The 15236-nt window shown below is 53.1% G+C and overlaps 1 protein-coding gene across 2 annotated transcripts; it reads left to right on the top strand.

Moving 5' to 3' along the window:
- The first annotated feature begins 1694 nt into the window (after positions 1 to 1694).
- GFI1B (growth factor independent 1B transcriptional repressor) lies at positions 1695 to 14779 on the top strand. 2 transcript variants are annotated; one of them, XM_025360134.1, is made up of 7 exons: positions 1695 to 1837; positions 9674 to 9793; positions 10296 to 10433; positions 11193 to 11464; positions 12058 to 12195; positions 12753 to 12918; positions 13951 to 14779. In XM_025360134.1, the coding sequence occupies exons 2-7, from the start codon at positions 9694 to 9696 to the stop codon at positions 14127 to 14129; spliced, it is 993 nt and encodes a 330-aa protein (XP_025215919.1). In that variant the 5' UTR covers positions 1695 to 1837; positions 9674 to 9693; the 3' UTR covers positions 14130 to 14779. The 2 variants fall into 2 exon arrangements, with proteins under 2 accessions (XP_025215919.1, XP_025215920.1); XM_025360135.1 differs by lacking the exon at positions 12058 to 12195 and having other exon boundaries at positions 1700 to 1837.
- The last annotated feature ends 457 nt before the right edge of the window (positions 14780 to 15236 follow it).

Below are 15236 nucleotides of genomic sequence, written 5' to 3'. Positions count from 1 at the left end.
TGTTGTGATCCAGACTCACCACAACCTCTGCCTTCCGGGTTCAAGTGATTCTCTGCCTCAGCCTCCTGAGTAGCTGGGATTACAGGCATGCGCCACCACGCCCGGCTAATTTTGTATTTTTTGTAGAGATGAGGTTTCTCCATGTTGGTCAGGCTGGTCTCGAACTCCCGACCTCAGGTGATCCTTGCCTGCCTCGGCCTCTCAAAGTGCTGGGATTACAGGCATGAACCACTGTGCCTGGCCAATAATAATTTTTTTAAAAGATGTTTCTTTCCACCAAGAGAGGCAATGGGGCTGGGAGCAGTGGTCTGCTGTCTGTGGCCTAGGGCTGGGACTGACATCCCAGCATTACTGAGGCCTGGTGACCACAGGGTTGTGGCCTCCTGGCTGGCACTCCAGGACTGGCCCAGCAGAAAGACCTTGCCTGAAACACCTCTTTTTCTTCATCTTGAACCTTGGACTTGCAGTTTAAATCGGGGCTTCCTGTCACCAGACTTGTTTTCTTTAGGAGGGAAACTCAATCTCCCCAGTGCCTGGGCTGGAAGAGCAGGCAAAGCAGTCTAACAGTGCTCTGTTTGTGGCGTTCTCATCTTATGCAAAACCTCCTGAAATAAATCAGTCATCCTGCAAGCGGGAGGAGGCGGGGGCCAGAGGAGGGAGAAGGTGGGGAGCCAGGGGATGGGACACCCTGCCAAATGGGAAGAAATGCCCCAGCCGGCTCAGCCAAGCTTTCCCGCCCCCACTCCCCGCCCCCCCACCATCAGTGGGACACCCCAGAGGCCCCCATTGGCTTCCCCATCACTTTGTCTGCCACCAGAGGGCAGCACACGCGGGCTCTGGCACCTGGCCTTCAATCTGTATGGCAGCTTCAGCAGGCCAAGCGTCTCCTGGCCTCCGAACTCACTGCCACACCTCCACCGTGCCTCTACCCGCTCAAAGGTCATATCTGGGGGAAATGCAAATTTGATGTTTCTTCTGAAATGTGACCTCTGCAAGGACAAGGGGGGCCTCTATGAATGTGGCCAGCTCGGGAAATAGGGGCTTTGCACAAGCCTGGCTGTCACAAGCCTCAGGGTGCTGAACTTGGGGAGGGAGGGATGGGAGGAGGGAGAGAGGAGGGAGGCAGGGAAAAACGGAAAAAAAAAAGGAGGGAGGAAAAGAGGGAAGAGAGAGAGAGGAGAGGAGGAGAGGGAGGGAAGGAAGGAAGGAGGGAGGAAGAAGGAAAATAAGGAAGGGAAGGAAGAAGGGAGGGAGGGAGGGAGGGAGGAAGAAAGAAAGGAGGAAGAGAAGGAAAGAAAAAAGAGGGAAGGAGGGAAGGAATAAAAAAGGCAAGAGAAAAGAAAGAAGAAAAAACCAAAGAGCCACGACTTCTGTATGAAAAATCAAGTTTTATAAGTTAGTATTTTTAACTTTAATTTTTAAAATTTAATAATTTAGCCATCACTTTCTTTTTGTGCAGATGTTATTCAAAATTTCCAGCAAAATTCTGAATTTCTCTGCAGAGAGAAAGCGCTCCGCTCTAAGTGTCGAGGGTTAGAAATGAGGATTCGAAGTCTTGCGTCCTGGAAAGTTTTGATAAGCAAATACGGCTGAGCTCCCGCGCTCTCTTCATTGGCTGCTTCTTCACCGCCAGATTTTGACACAAATAATCAGATTGAAAATCAGGGAGGGGAACAGAAGAGGAAAAACACACAGAGAGACAGAGAAAAAAGGAGAAGTATCTATTTGTGCAAAGAGTCACACAGTTGACAGAGCGGAGGCCAGTCCCGAGCGAGGCTTTGCAGTTCCCACCTCGGGAAGCTCCGGCAGAACCCAGGCGAGGGACAGCTCCGGGCAGGTGAGTGCTGGAGGATGCGTTTCTGCGCTTTTCTTTTGAAATGTGCCTGCGCGCCACAGGTGGCTTCACAGCAGGTTCCCTGGCTCCTCCTGCAGTCCTAGGAAGGGTGAGGTGGGCTGGAAAAGCTCTGGAAGGCAAGGAGCCAAGGGAGAAACAGGGTGAGGACGTAACCTTGTCTGAGACACTCTGCTGAGAATTACACCTTTGCCGGCTGTGCAGAAACACTTTTCAAAACTTGATTTTAGGCTGACAGACGTCACCTTCGGGCACAAAGTCATACCCACAACCCAGCTGTCCCGGGGACCTGGGCAGTGCTCAGGGAGACACACTTCCAAGTGCCTGCGTTGTGTTCCCCCTCGGAGACAGTCCCAGACTCTGGGGACTTAACTAAAGTTCCTGGGACACGTTTTTTTTTGGTTGTTGTTGTTGTTGTTGTTTTGTTTTTTGGGTTTTTTTTTTTTTTTTTCTGAGACGGAGTCTCACTCTGTCGCCCAGGCTGGAGCGCAGTGACGCGATCTCACTGAAACCTCTGCTTCACGCATTCAAGCAATTCTCATGCCTCAGCCTCCCAAGTAGCTGGGATTACAGGCAAGTGTTACGACACCTGGCTAATTTTTGTATTTTTAGTAGAGACGGGTTTCACCATGTTGGCCAGGCTGGTCTCGAACTCTTGACCTCAAATGATCCACCCACCTCGGCCTCCCAAAGTGTTGGGATTACAGGCATTAGCCACTGCGCCCAGCCAATTCCCGGGACACTTTGAGAGTCAGGCACTCTCGCCCTCAGAGTCTACTAAGGGGAGATGACAAGGCTACCCTCTCCCACACACTGCCCAGGCTCCAGAAACAATGGAAACAGCCATGGGGAGGTACTGTTTCAGCTCTCCTTTCCCTGTAGACTGTTGTTAGCCCTTTCCACCTACTTTTGTAGAAAAAAAAAAAAAAACAACAAGTTTAAATGTTAAGGCATCTGGGGAGACATGTTCACTCTAAAATAGGACTTGTAAAGAGGAGGTCTGCAGAATTGACGTGGGTATGTGCCTGTGCACATTTTTCTGGGGAGAAAGTCCACAGCTTTCGTGAGTTCTTAGGGAGCAAATTCAGTTACAATCTGTGGGCGTGAGTCTGGTAGATATTAGAAGCTAGCTGAGCTGCACCTGACCGCCTGGACGCGCCTGCATGTTTCTTAGTAGGCAATGGGTAAAATATTTCTTCCAAGTCTAGCAAAGTGTCAAGTTTCTTGTCCTTAGAAGTGTTGCAGAAGGAATTCTTTGGACAAGAAAATGCATAATTCTCCTTGCTCTTTCTGTCAGATTTTGGTTTTCCTGAAGAGTGTTCTTGGGGAACACTGGAGAGCTATACCTGGTTTAGGTTTGATTAATGGAATCACTCAAAACCAGTGCAGACTATTGCCCCAAAGCTTGAAGGAGGCAGGGTAGGGTGGGTGGGAATCTTATTGGACAGTACAAGGATTTTCAAAGGCTCTGGGACCACATGGCTCCAGAATACCCAGGGAAAACAGCCTGATCAAATGAGATTCTTCACTGTCTGTGCCCCAATATCCAGACCCTTGGTTGAAACAACAGCAAACGCCACCCCCCCCCCAGCTTAGTCTAGAGGGAGGCTTTTCATGTGTTCCTTGCCAGGAATTCAAGCCAATGGGAGCTGCTTTAGTCTATAATATAGAGATATGCAGAAAGAGTTTCATTCACTCACTTTTCTTTTTATTTTGATAAAATACACATGACAAAATTTACAATTTTAGCCATTTACAAGTGTACCATTCAGCGGTGTTAAGTATATTCACATTGCTGTGCGACCGTCACCACCATCCATCCACAGAACTGTTCCATCTCGTAAAGCTGAAACTTCATACCTATTACACAGTAACTTCCATTCCCTTCCCCTCCCATTGGCAACCTCTATCTTTTTCTGTCTCTATGAAATTGCCTATTTTAGGGACTCATATAAGGAATTACAGAGCATTCGTCCTTTTGTGACTGGCTTATTTCACTTAGCATAAATCCTTCAGGTTCATCCATGTTGTAGCATGTCCAGCATTTCCTTCCTTTTTAAGGCCAAATAATGTTCAATCATATCGCTAGACCACATTTGGTTTGTTTGTTTGTTTGTTTGAGACGGAGTCTGTTGCAAGGCTGGAGTGTAATGGTGCGATCTTGGCTCACCGCAACCTCTGCCTCCCTGGTTCAAGCGATTCTCCTACCTCAGCCTCCTGAGTAGCTGGGATTACAGGCACCCACCACCACACCTGGCTGATTTTTGTATTTTTAGCAGAGGCAGGGTTTTGCCATGTTGGCCAGGCTGGTCTCGAACTCCTGACCTTAGGTGATCTGCCCACCTTGGCCTCCTGAAGTGCTGGGATTACAGGCGTGAGCCACTCAGAGCGGCCATAGACCACATGTTGTTCGGGCATTCATCTGCCATGAACACCTGGCTTGCTTCCACCTTATGCCTATTGTGAATAGTGCTGCTATAAACATGAGTATGCAAATATCTATTTGAGTCTCTCCTTCCAATGATTTTGGGTCTATACCCAGAAGTAGATTCACTCCCTTTTAACATTGCATTCTCTGAGCTTTAGAGGAGACATGTGAGAACTCCTTCTAAATTTCAAATAAAAACAATGATTTAGACCAGCCTGGGCAACATGGCAAAACCCCGTCTCTACAAAAAGTACAAACGTTAGCCAGGTGTGGTGGCACACGCCTGTAGTCCCAGCTACTCGAGAAGCTGAGATGGGAAGATCGCTTGGGCCTGGGAGGTGGAGGTTACAATGGGCCAAGATCAAACCACTGCACTGCAGCCCAGGTGACAGAGTAGACCCTGTCTCAAAATAATAATAATGATGATGATGATGATAATGATTAGTTTCTACTGGGGCCCCTGAGCCTGACCTGGGTGCATTTTCCCCTGACTCCTTCATGGACAAGTCTTGTTGTTTCCCCTTGAATCTTTTTTTTTTTTGAGACAGAGTCTCACTCTGTCACCCAGGCTGGAGTGCAGTGGCACCATCTCGGCTCACCACAATCTTCGCCTTCTGGGTTCCAGTGATTCTCCTGCCTCAGCCTCCCAAGTAGCTGGAATTACAGGTGTCCACCACCACACCCAGCTAAGTTTTGTATCTTTAGTAAAGACAGGGTTGCCTGTCTTTACCATGTTGGCCAGGCTGGTCTTGAACTCCTGACTTCAGGTGATCCGCCTGCCTTGGCCTCCCAAAGTGCTGGGATTACAGGCATGAGCCACCACGCCCGGCCTCCCTTGAGTCTGTAAACATAAAGGAAGTCAAAAGGGTCCTCTGTAGTTGACCCTGAGAACCAGCTGAGTCTTACCCAACCCTCCCAAAAAGGGAACCCGAGTGACAAGTCTTTTAGTCAAGGTGGTTCAATCTCTCACTGAAGGTCAACGAATTCTACATGGGATTTTAGAGCAAAAGGGAAGTTTAGAAATCTCTCAGCCCAACCGTCCCTTTTGAGAGATAGGAAAACCAAGCCCCAGGTTGGTGGCTGATGTGGTCACAAACTCCAGGACCCCAAATCAGACTCGATTCCTTGGGCAACACAAGGGGCCTCATTTCAGGGACATCACAGGCCTGTTGATCCAAGTCCCACTGGAAGTTAGGGTGCTGGCTCCTGCCAGGGTGCAGGGTCACCTGTCTTCAAGGAGCACTGACTGAGATTCTGACTCAGGGTCGGGGGGCTCTACCAGGATCGGGGGGTTATGAAGTGATGTTAACAGTGGGCCTCTTTCCGGAGGTCCGATACTATCAGGGCCTGTGTTTTATGAAGAAATCCTAAGCTTCTTTCATAATCTCTGCTCTTAGCTCTTTCTCAGAACGGAGTTCGTGTGAATCAAAACCAAGTGGTTGTTAATTAACTACAGTATAGGTGATTCGTTCCTGTTTTTTCTTTAAAAAAAAAACAAAAAAAAAACCTTTCCTACTTTCCTAACAGGGACCAAAAGGAAGTTCACCAGGTGCGTTTGGCCCCTTTGTAAGCTGTAGGGCTTGGCCGTGGCGTTGGCTGTGTCCCTGTCACTTGCCAAGCTCAGGGGAGAGCACACTGGGGGGAGGCAAGAGAAGGGGTGTGGGGCTCAGGGGAGATCACTAGAGTAGGCGTGAGAATCACCTTCCTGAAGCTGGAGAACTCCAGAGGCCAGCCCCACCCTGCACTGTGCCTAAGTGAAAAGTGCTTGGCCAGGGCTCGTGAGCGCTAGAAAGTGTCCTCGTTGTGGGGTCCGGCATTGGAGTCAGTTGACCTGAGGTCTCCTTGGGCCCTGAGCCCAAAGGAAGATCAATGCTTCCTGAAGGGAGGTCTGTCCCTGGCCTGGCCCCACTGAAACTCTTCAGAGCCACGTGGGTCTTTTAGGAGCCTAGAAAAGACTTGGGGGTCAGACGGTTTGATTTTTCTCCCTTTTTTTTTTTTTTTTTTTTTTTTGAGATGGCGTCTGGCTCTGTCACCCAGGCTGAAGCGCAGTGGTGATGCGATCTCAGCTCACTGCAACCTCCGCCTCCCGGGTTCAAGCAATTCTCCTGCCTCAGCCTCCTGAGTAGCTGAGACTATAGCACGCACCACCATGCCCAGCTAATTTTTGTATTTTTAGTAGAGATGAGGTTTCACTGTGTTGGCCAGGCTGGTCTTGAACTCCTGATCTCGTGATCTGCCCACCTCGGCCTCCCAAAGTGCTGGGATTACGGGCATGAGCCACCGCGCCCGGCCCGATTTTTCTCCCCTCTTGCCCCAGCACCCCGCATTTCCCTCTGTACTGCAGGTGGTATTCACCAGGTGCTGCTGTGAGGACCTCTGACGGTGCTGGGTGGCCCAGTGGCTTGAGAGTAAAATCCTAACAGGCCAGGAGCCCTGGCTCGGTGTCACTTTCCTCTCTACACCTCAGTTTTCCTACCTGCAACCTGGGAAGACACTGCTTGGCACAGGCACGTGAGGGAGTTTCAAACTGCTGTTTTCATCCCTAGCACATCGGCTCCACACCCTCTGCAGAGAGAAAGCCATGCCGGGCACTGCCCAGCACTTGGCACCCAGTCTGCACCGAGTAACTGCCCACCTCCTGGGCTGAAAGTCAAGAGCATGGAGGCCTGGGGCCAGACAGACCCCAGTCCTGCCCTGCTCACTCTGCCACAGGGTCCTGAGCCCTCCAGGCCTCAGCTCCTCCTTTGTGAAATGGGACAGCAGCGGGACTCAGCATCTGGATTAAGCATCAGGATTAAAGGTGTAATAAACAAGGCCGGCTAAGCAGCCCCCTGCCACAAGGGTTGACGGGCGCCTCCTTCTATCACAGAAGCCTCGGCGAGTACCTTTGGTTCTAGCTGATCTCCTCATAAATATTATGTGGGAAAAAAATCATCTTTTGATATTTTGATAGGCCCTCACAGGCCCCCTCAAAACAAAGTGCAAGGGGAACCCCACACCCTCAGCCCTCCTCCTGCTCACTGGGTCCCCTCCTCTCCCGCTAGAGTCTGGCGTCCCCAGGGGCTTTCTTGAAGCATAGAAGAGTTAGAAGTGGGAAGGAAGGGGGGTGTGGGGAGCCCTGGTGAGGGAGGGGGAGGAGGCAGGAGGAGGAAGACGTGTCCCTGGGAGATAAGGCCGTGGGCTGCCCCTGGCCCGAGCCTGTGTTCAGACAGCCGAGCATCTGACCGCGGGAAGGGACCCCAGAGGTCTTCAAGGTCCTTTCTCCTAATTTTAGAGCTCAGAGAGTACAGGGCCTTGAGCGCGGCCCTGGCTTCGGGGAGCTGCTGCAGCCCTTGGCTCAGGGCTCACCCCGTCCTTTGAATGCACCTGCAGTGGGCTGGGTGCTGGGATGCGCGGATGGGCACATGCTGAGCGCTTCCCATGCTCGCTCCTGATGGATAAAGGTCCTTTCTCACTCCCCACAATCCCATGGGGTTGGATTGGGATCCCCATTTAGCAGATATGGCCACTGAGGCTCGGTGATGAGTCTTACAGCAGGCAAGGGCTGGGCCTGAGCTTGGCCCTCTGTGCAGAGCCCCCAGTCCAAACTCCTGATGTCCCCAGGCTCTGGGCCAGGGGGAAGCAGGTCTGGGCAGAGTCAGGTCCCTCTTCTGCCTGGCTCTGGGTCATCCCTTTGGGGAAGGGGTGAGTCCCTGGCCCTTTTCCAAGCTGCATTCTCTAATCTCCCACCTCCCACCCTGCTCCTGGGCCAAGGCCTTATCACCCTGGCCCTCACTGCTGTTCTGAAGCAGCTGTGATCCCTTTCCCGCCTTCTCTGGACCCTATCACCGCTGCAGTCTTGCATGGCGGCTGGCCCAAGGGGATGGGGGGTGGGACTCTTCCGAGGCCTCAGGCGTGGGCCTGGTGTTGGTCTGGGTGCAGCATGGGGGCAGAAAAGATAGAGGACCACAAGATGATGCTTTCCAGGAGCCCCCAGGGGAGCCTCACAGGCTGAGTACAGGGATGTGAACCATTCTGGGGGCCAGGCGGGGCTCTCAGCTCCAGAGGGCTCTGCAGGGGAAGCCAGGAGTCCTGGGGTGGTCAGGTTGGTCCAGCCCTGTCACTCCCCGACCCTACCTGGGATGGTCCGCTGACTGATGTGGTCCTTGGTTTCTTCCCCCACTCCCTGACCGGTGGGGTCAGTAGTGATGCTGGGCTGCCCACGGAAGCTGGGGGATATTTGCCTCTTCTCCTGTGTCCGTGAAACTTCAGGCATCCGGGTGCAGTGGAGTGGGGGCTCCTCTCAGGTCTTGAGTGCCCCCACCCCATTCCTCAGACAGAGAAGGCCCCTGTCTCTTTAGGAAACAGAGTCTGGGCCAGGGCTGTGGACAAGGCGCAACCCTGCTCTGTAGCCGTGGCTTGTAGCTTGCAGGAGCACGTGGATTGGCAATGTCTCCTCGTTTGCTTCAGCTTCTCTGCCAGAGCCCCCTGTGATAGACACTGAGCACCTGTGATGCCCTTGTCAGCACTGCAAGCCTGGACATCCCCCCTTACAGCAAAGGGAATAGGCCCAGAGAGGTTAAGTGTCTGTCCCAGATTGCACAGCAAGTGAGCTGAGATTCTAACCCGTGAACTGCTGATTCCAAAACCTAAGCTCAGACCATCTGTTTCTATGGCCTCTGAAGGTGAAGCTCACTGGTACCTAAATGTAACTTTCTAGAATTGGGGTCCACCGTGTGTCACAGAGGGAGACCTTAGCCCCTGCCTTTCCTTTTCTGCTCCATTGCAGCCCAGATCGTGCCAATGGGAGCAGGCTTGTCTGAGCATTTTCTAGGGGGCGATGTATTTGTTTCCCGGTGAAGGAGCAGTGAGGGAAGTTAGGATTTGTAGCTGCCATAACAAAATAGCACAAACAGGTGGCTTAAAAACAACAGAAATTTATTCTTTCATGGTTCTGGGGTCTAGAAATCCAAAATCGAGGTGTCCACAAAGTGGGTTCTTTCTGGAGACTCCAGGGAAGAGTATTTTGTGCCCCTCTCCGAGTTCTGGCAGCTGCCAGCACTGCCTGGCATTCTCTGGCTGATAGAAGCATCACTCTCTGCTCTGTTGTCACACGACATTCTCCCTGGGTGTCTGTGTCTCTGGGTCCAAATTTCCGTCTTCTTATAAGGACACTAGTCATCTTGGATTGAGGGTCCATCCGAACCCGGAATGACCTCGTCATAACTTGATGACATCTGCAAAAACACACTGTTACTAATAAGGTCATATTCACAGGTTCTGGGTGGACATGAACTTTGGGGCTCACTCTTCAAGCCAGTAGAGCTGCTGTTTGAGCTCAGGAGGAGGTTCTGAGATATGGGGAGTATTGTTCTCTTGTCCTTCCCAACCGCTCCCATCCCTCCCTGTTGCAGGTGTGGGGTGCACACTGAAAATGCCACGCTCCTTCCTGGTGAAGAGCAAGAAGGCTCACACCTACCACCAGCCCCGTGTGCAGGAGGATGAACCGCTCTGGCCTCCTGCCCTTACCCCGGGTGAGTCAGAGCCCAGGCTGGCGCCCTGCTGAACCCACCGGGGTCTTTCTGCTCTGTGTGATGGGGGTGCAGCAGCGTCCCTCCTGCAGCAGCCTCTTCTTCCAAGTCTGGAAGCAGGAGTGCAGTAAATGTGGGTTGCAGATAAAAGGAGTAGATGCATGAATGATGCCCTCATCCCTTCTGCCCTGTTGGGGAGATGAGAGTGTCAAGTTGGAGCCCGTACTCAGTTACTGACATGTGGGGCCTCACTGGAGGCTCAATCTAGGGCTGGAGTTGGGTTGCTCAGAAAAACGGACTGGTCCAAAGTCTTTCCCAGGGTCTCCTCCTGGCCTCTTCTCACCCCCCTGGCCTGGGCAGAGCCCAAGAGTATGAGCCGCGAGAAACAGCCGCAAGTGGATGTCTATCTGGGCCTCCTTCTCCTAGGGAGGGTGTGCCCTCCTTGCTCCCTCTGGGTTTCCCAGAAGCTGTGGCTACTGATGCTGATGGTCCTATCTCCCTACAGTGCCCAGAGACCAGGCCCCGAGCAACAGCCCTGTCCTTAGCACCCTATTCCCAAACCAGTGCCTGGACTGGACCAACTTCAAGCGAGAGCCGGAGCTGGAGCAGGACCAGAACTTGGCCAGGATGGCCCCGGCACCAGGTACCCAGCTGTGACCCCCTGTCATTCCCCAGGGAGTGCCAAGGGGAGGAAGGATGAAGGGACTCTTACAACACGGCCCCTTGGGGCCTTGGAGTCAGGAAGGACCCACAAAGTCACTGGATGCTCTGTGGCTTCCGCTCGGGCCTCCCAGACAGGGAGCTAATTCCCAGATGCGGGCTAGGTGGGGGAAGAGGTAAGAAGCAGCAGCTGGGCCGGTCCATGCAAGGGGTGAGGCGGGCACTTTGGAGTGAGGGCGGGGCTGTTTCTGGACTGGAAAAGCTGAGGAACCACAGGGACACAGGCATCCCCAGCAGTAAGTATTGGGTTGACACCCTGAAACCCTCCGCATGAGGTGATGAAGGTGGTGGTGGGTGGTGGAGGGTGGTGGGAAGTGGGTGCCCTGTGTTTATTTTATTTCATTTTACTTTTTGAGACAGGGTCTCACTCTGTTGCCCAGGCTGGAGTGCAGTAGCACCATCTCAGCTCACTGCAACCTCCGCCTCTCCGGTTCAAGTGATTCTCCTGCCTCATCCTCCCTAGTAGCTGGGATGATAGGTGTGAGCCACCACCCCTGGCTAATTTTTGTATTTTTTGGTAGAGACAGGGTTTCACCATGTTGGTCCGGCCGGTCTCAAACTCCTGACCTCAAGTGATCCTCCTGCCTTGGCCTCCCAAAGTGCTGGAATTGCAGGCGTGAGCCACCATGCCCAGCCCCCTGTGTTTAAATGAGTAACCAGGCATGTGTCCCTATCTCCACAGAGGGCCCCATTGTGCTGTCCCGACCCCAGGATGGGGACTCTCCACTGTCCGACTCACCCCCATTCTACAAGCCCAGCTTCTCCTGGGACATCCTGGCCTCAACGTATGGCCACAGCTACCGGCAGGCCCCCTCCACCATGCAGTCAGCCTTCCTGGAGCACTCCGTCAGCCTGTACGGCAGTCCTCTGGTGCCCAGCACCGAGCCCGCCTTGGACTTCAGCCTCCGCTACTCCCCGGGCATGGACGCGTACCACTGTGTGAAGTGCAACAAGGTGGGCAGTGGGGGGTGTGGGTGGGCACCTGGGCGCTGCTCTCTGCACTCCCTCTCAGCGCACTGGCAGCTCTGGGTGTTCCCTGTGCTGTGAACCTTGGGACTCTGGTGGGATTAATGATCAAAACGTTCGCCCTCATCACCATTCATTGAGCTCTGACCGTGTGCCTGGCCCTGTGCTAAGCAGTTGACAGGCATGAGTGCCAGGAGGCAGATGAAGGGTTAAGGTTCAGAGAGGTTAAGTCACTTTTTCAGGATCAGACAGCAAGTAGCTATCAGAACCAGCATTCAAACCCAGCTCTGGCCAACTCCCAGCTCTTAACCACCGGGCTATTCAGCCTCTAGAGGAGGCAAGGAGGGGGCTCCAGATCCCCTCTCTCACACCCAACTTTGTAGATGGGAGACTGAGCCACAGAGAGGAAAAGGGACCTCCCTGGGACACACAGCAAACAAGTAGCAGAACTGGCGATCCAGTGTCCCTTCCTCTGTACACCCTGACTTGGCCGGAGCTGGGCATGGAAGAGACCATGGGACCCCAGGCCTGTTCCCCTCTCTGCAGTCCCCAGTGGCCTCACACGCTGCCCCTGCTTCCAGGTCTTCTCCACCCCTCACGGACTCGAAGTGCATGTGCGACGCTCCCATAGTGGGACCCGGCCCTTCGCCTGTGACGTCTGCGGTAAAACATTCGGCCATGCCGTGAGCCTAGAGCAGCACACACATGTCCACTCTCAGGTGGGCACCTGGCCCTGCGCGGGACTCCCAGCCCCATTCCTTTTGTGTGCTTCCCCAGGGAGCCTGGGGGCTGCGACTGGGTCCCTCCCACTGCTCCTGGGGGCGACACAGATTGGGAGGGGTCCCCTAGTACCCACCTCCCTGAGTCTGGGTCTCCAACACCTGCCGTTAACAGACTTCCTACCCTTAACTAAACCGCTGTGCAGACCACAACCATCCCTGCCTCAAGGAACTCACTCTGGGTTAGTGGTCATGAAATGTGACCCTCTAAAAAATTTCTGAGATCAGTCAGTCCATCAGTCAATCAACAAACATTTATTGAGTTTTATTTTAAGCGGTATACCGTGAAGATTACAAGGAAAAATCCCACAGGAGGCCAACGAGGCTCCAAGCTCCAGTTTCACCTCAGAGGCAGAGATGAGGGGTTCCCGGGTCCTGCTCCTCCAGGCCCTATCCTCCAGGCCACCCCAATGGAGTGTCCTATTCCGCAGGGGATCCCGGCCGGGTCCAGTCCTGCGCCTGCGCCTGATCCCCCGGGGCCTCGTTTCCTCCGGCAGGAGCGCAGCTTCGAGTGCCGCATGTGCGGCAAGGCCTTCAAGCGCTCGTCCACGCTGTCCACCCACCTGCTCATCCACTCAGACACGCGGCCCTACCCCTGCCAGTTCTGCGGCAAGCGTTTCCACCAGAAGTCGGACATGAAGAAACACACCTACATCCACACAGGTGAGTGAGTCTCACCTGCCTGCGCCCCCTGGGCAGAGCACCCCCACCTTTCCCTGAGAGATGCATCAGAGGCCCCCAGCGTGAGGCCGGGGGTGGGGTCTAGTTACAAAGTCGAAGGCCACTGATGATGGAGGGCTGGGCGCCTGTGCTGCTTAAGTGCACTTAATGCATGGAAAAATTACAGGAAGGAAACAACAAAATCTCAACACTGGTGATCTCATGGCAGAAGTGAGACTAGCAATCGAATTATTCATTCATTTGCTTGCTCATTCACTCACTCACTTGCTCATTCATTTGTTCACTCATTTGCTCATTTATTCACACATTGGCTCACTCGTTTGCTCACTCATTTGTCCACTCATTCATTCATGTCCTCATTCATTTGTTCACTCATTCTCTCACTCATTTGCTCATTCATTTGTTCACTCATTCTCTCACTCATTTGCTCATTTATTTGTTCACTCATTCATTCGTTTGCTCATTCATTTATTCACTCATTCACTCATTTGCTCATTCATTTGTTCACTCATTCTCTCACTCATTTGCTTATTCATTTGTTCACTCACTCATTCATTTGCTTATTCATTTGTTCACTCATTCATTCATTTGCTTATTCATTTGTTCACTCATTCTCTCACTTATTTGCTCATTCCTTTGTTCACTCACTCATTCATTTGCTTATTCATTTGTTCACTCACTCATTCATTCATTTGCTCATTCATTCCCTCCTTGCTATTAGCTGAGTGCCTCTTTTGTGCCAGGTGTACCAGACTTGGAAATGTGTTGATAAACAAGATGACTCGGCTGCTGCCCCTAACCACCCTATAATCCAGTAGGGGTGGGAGGAGGGTCCAAGTTGTGTCTTTGCTTCTCTCTCCTTTCTAATTCTTTTCTAAAGTGAATATGAGTTGGCCACGAGAGAAAACATAGGGAGTTATTGGAAAATGAACCCCGGGGCGGGGCAGTGGAGCGGCAGGCCTGGTGAAGAGGCCCTGACCCCGCCCTTGCTGTGCTGCCCTCCCCTCCCTGCAGGTGAGAAGCCGCACAAGTGCCAGGTGTGCGGAAAGGCCTTCAGCCAGAGCTCCAACCTCATCACCCACAGCCGCAAGCACACAGGCTTCAAGCCCTTCAGCTGTGAGCTGTGCACCAAAGGCTTCCAGCGCAAGGTGGACCTGCGGCGGCACCGCGAGAGCCAGCACAATCTCAAGTGAGGCTGCGCGGGCTCCCAGCTCCTGGCCAGCCTGCCCTGCGGTCCTGTCACCTGGAGGCCAGCCTCTTATGCCCAAATCTCCAGTCTCCTGGAGGTGGGACTGGACAGGAGTCTTCCAGCTTGTTTTGAGACTCACAAAAGTGTTGTGCGACCTTGGGCAAGTCACTTTCCCTCTCTGGATCAACGTTTCTCCTGCTGCCAAGTGTGGGAGCCTGGCTGGGTCTTTCTGAGCAGAAGTTGTTCCCAGGTGTGCTCAGGCGCCTTCCTCTAGCAGGGCACAGAAAGCTAGAATACCCGCAGGCAGACAGGGATGTGGAGAGTCGATGACCAGAGCTAGGACTCACAGACAGACCCTCTGCCTGCCTGCTGCCCACTGAGCTGGGACCTGGTCACCTTGGATTTCAGCGGGCCTCTTTCTGGCTGCAACAGGCAGAGTCGGAGCTGCCTCCCACCCCAGTCAGAGACCTGGCACCCCCTCTGCTTCGGCCAGATGTGCTGGCTGACCCCGACTTCAGACCAGCACTCAGCTGGCCACTGAGGATTCCAGCTCTACAAGCAGGCCATGAGGCTGGACAAACTGGCAGTTATTGCTGTCAAAAGCCTGTTCTGTCAATTGCTGTCAATAAAATTAAAGATACAGATTTGCCGCCATGTGACCAGCATTCATTGCCTATGAGGTCCAGGGTACTGCACGAGGCTTTGGGGGATGATGGGGGGAGGCTTGAGGAGCAGAGAAAGCTATGGAGGCACTCACAGGCAAGTTGTGGAGACCAGTATTCAGCCCCCACGTGCACAGACCCGCTGAAGAGCCGGTAGCAAGCAGAAGGGGCCCATGCGACAAGACCACAGGGGTGGGCAAGGCTAGTGCAGCTGGGGCGGTATCCGTTTCCTGTGGCTGCTGTGACAAATGACCACAAACTTAGTGGCTTAAAACAACACACACTTATTCTCTTACAATTCTCGAGCCAGAAACTCAAAATGAGTCTCATGGGGCTAAATCAAGGTGTTAGCAGGACTGCGTTCCTACAGGAGGCTCCCAGGAGAGTCTGTTTGCCTGTCCCTTTCACCTTCCCAAGGCTGTCTGTATTCCTCTGATCTTGGCCCCTTC

The sequence above is a fragment of the Theropithecus gelada genome, chromosome 15, assembly GCF_003255815.1.
Source record: "Theropithecus gelada isolate Dixy chromosome 15, Tgel_1.0, whole genome shotgun sequence".
Classification (NCBI taxonomy): domain Eukaryota; kingdom Metazoa; phylum Chordata; class Mammalia; order Primates; family Cercopithecidae; genus Theropithecus; species Theropithecus gelada.
Note: the sequence above shows the minus strand (reverse complement) of the source record. Positions and strands in the feature narration are given on the sequence as shown.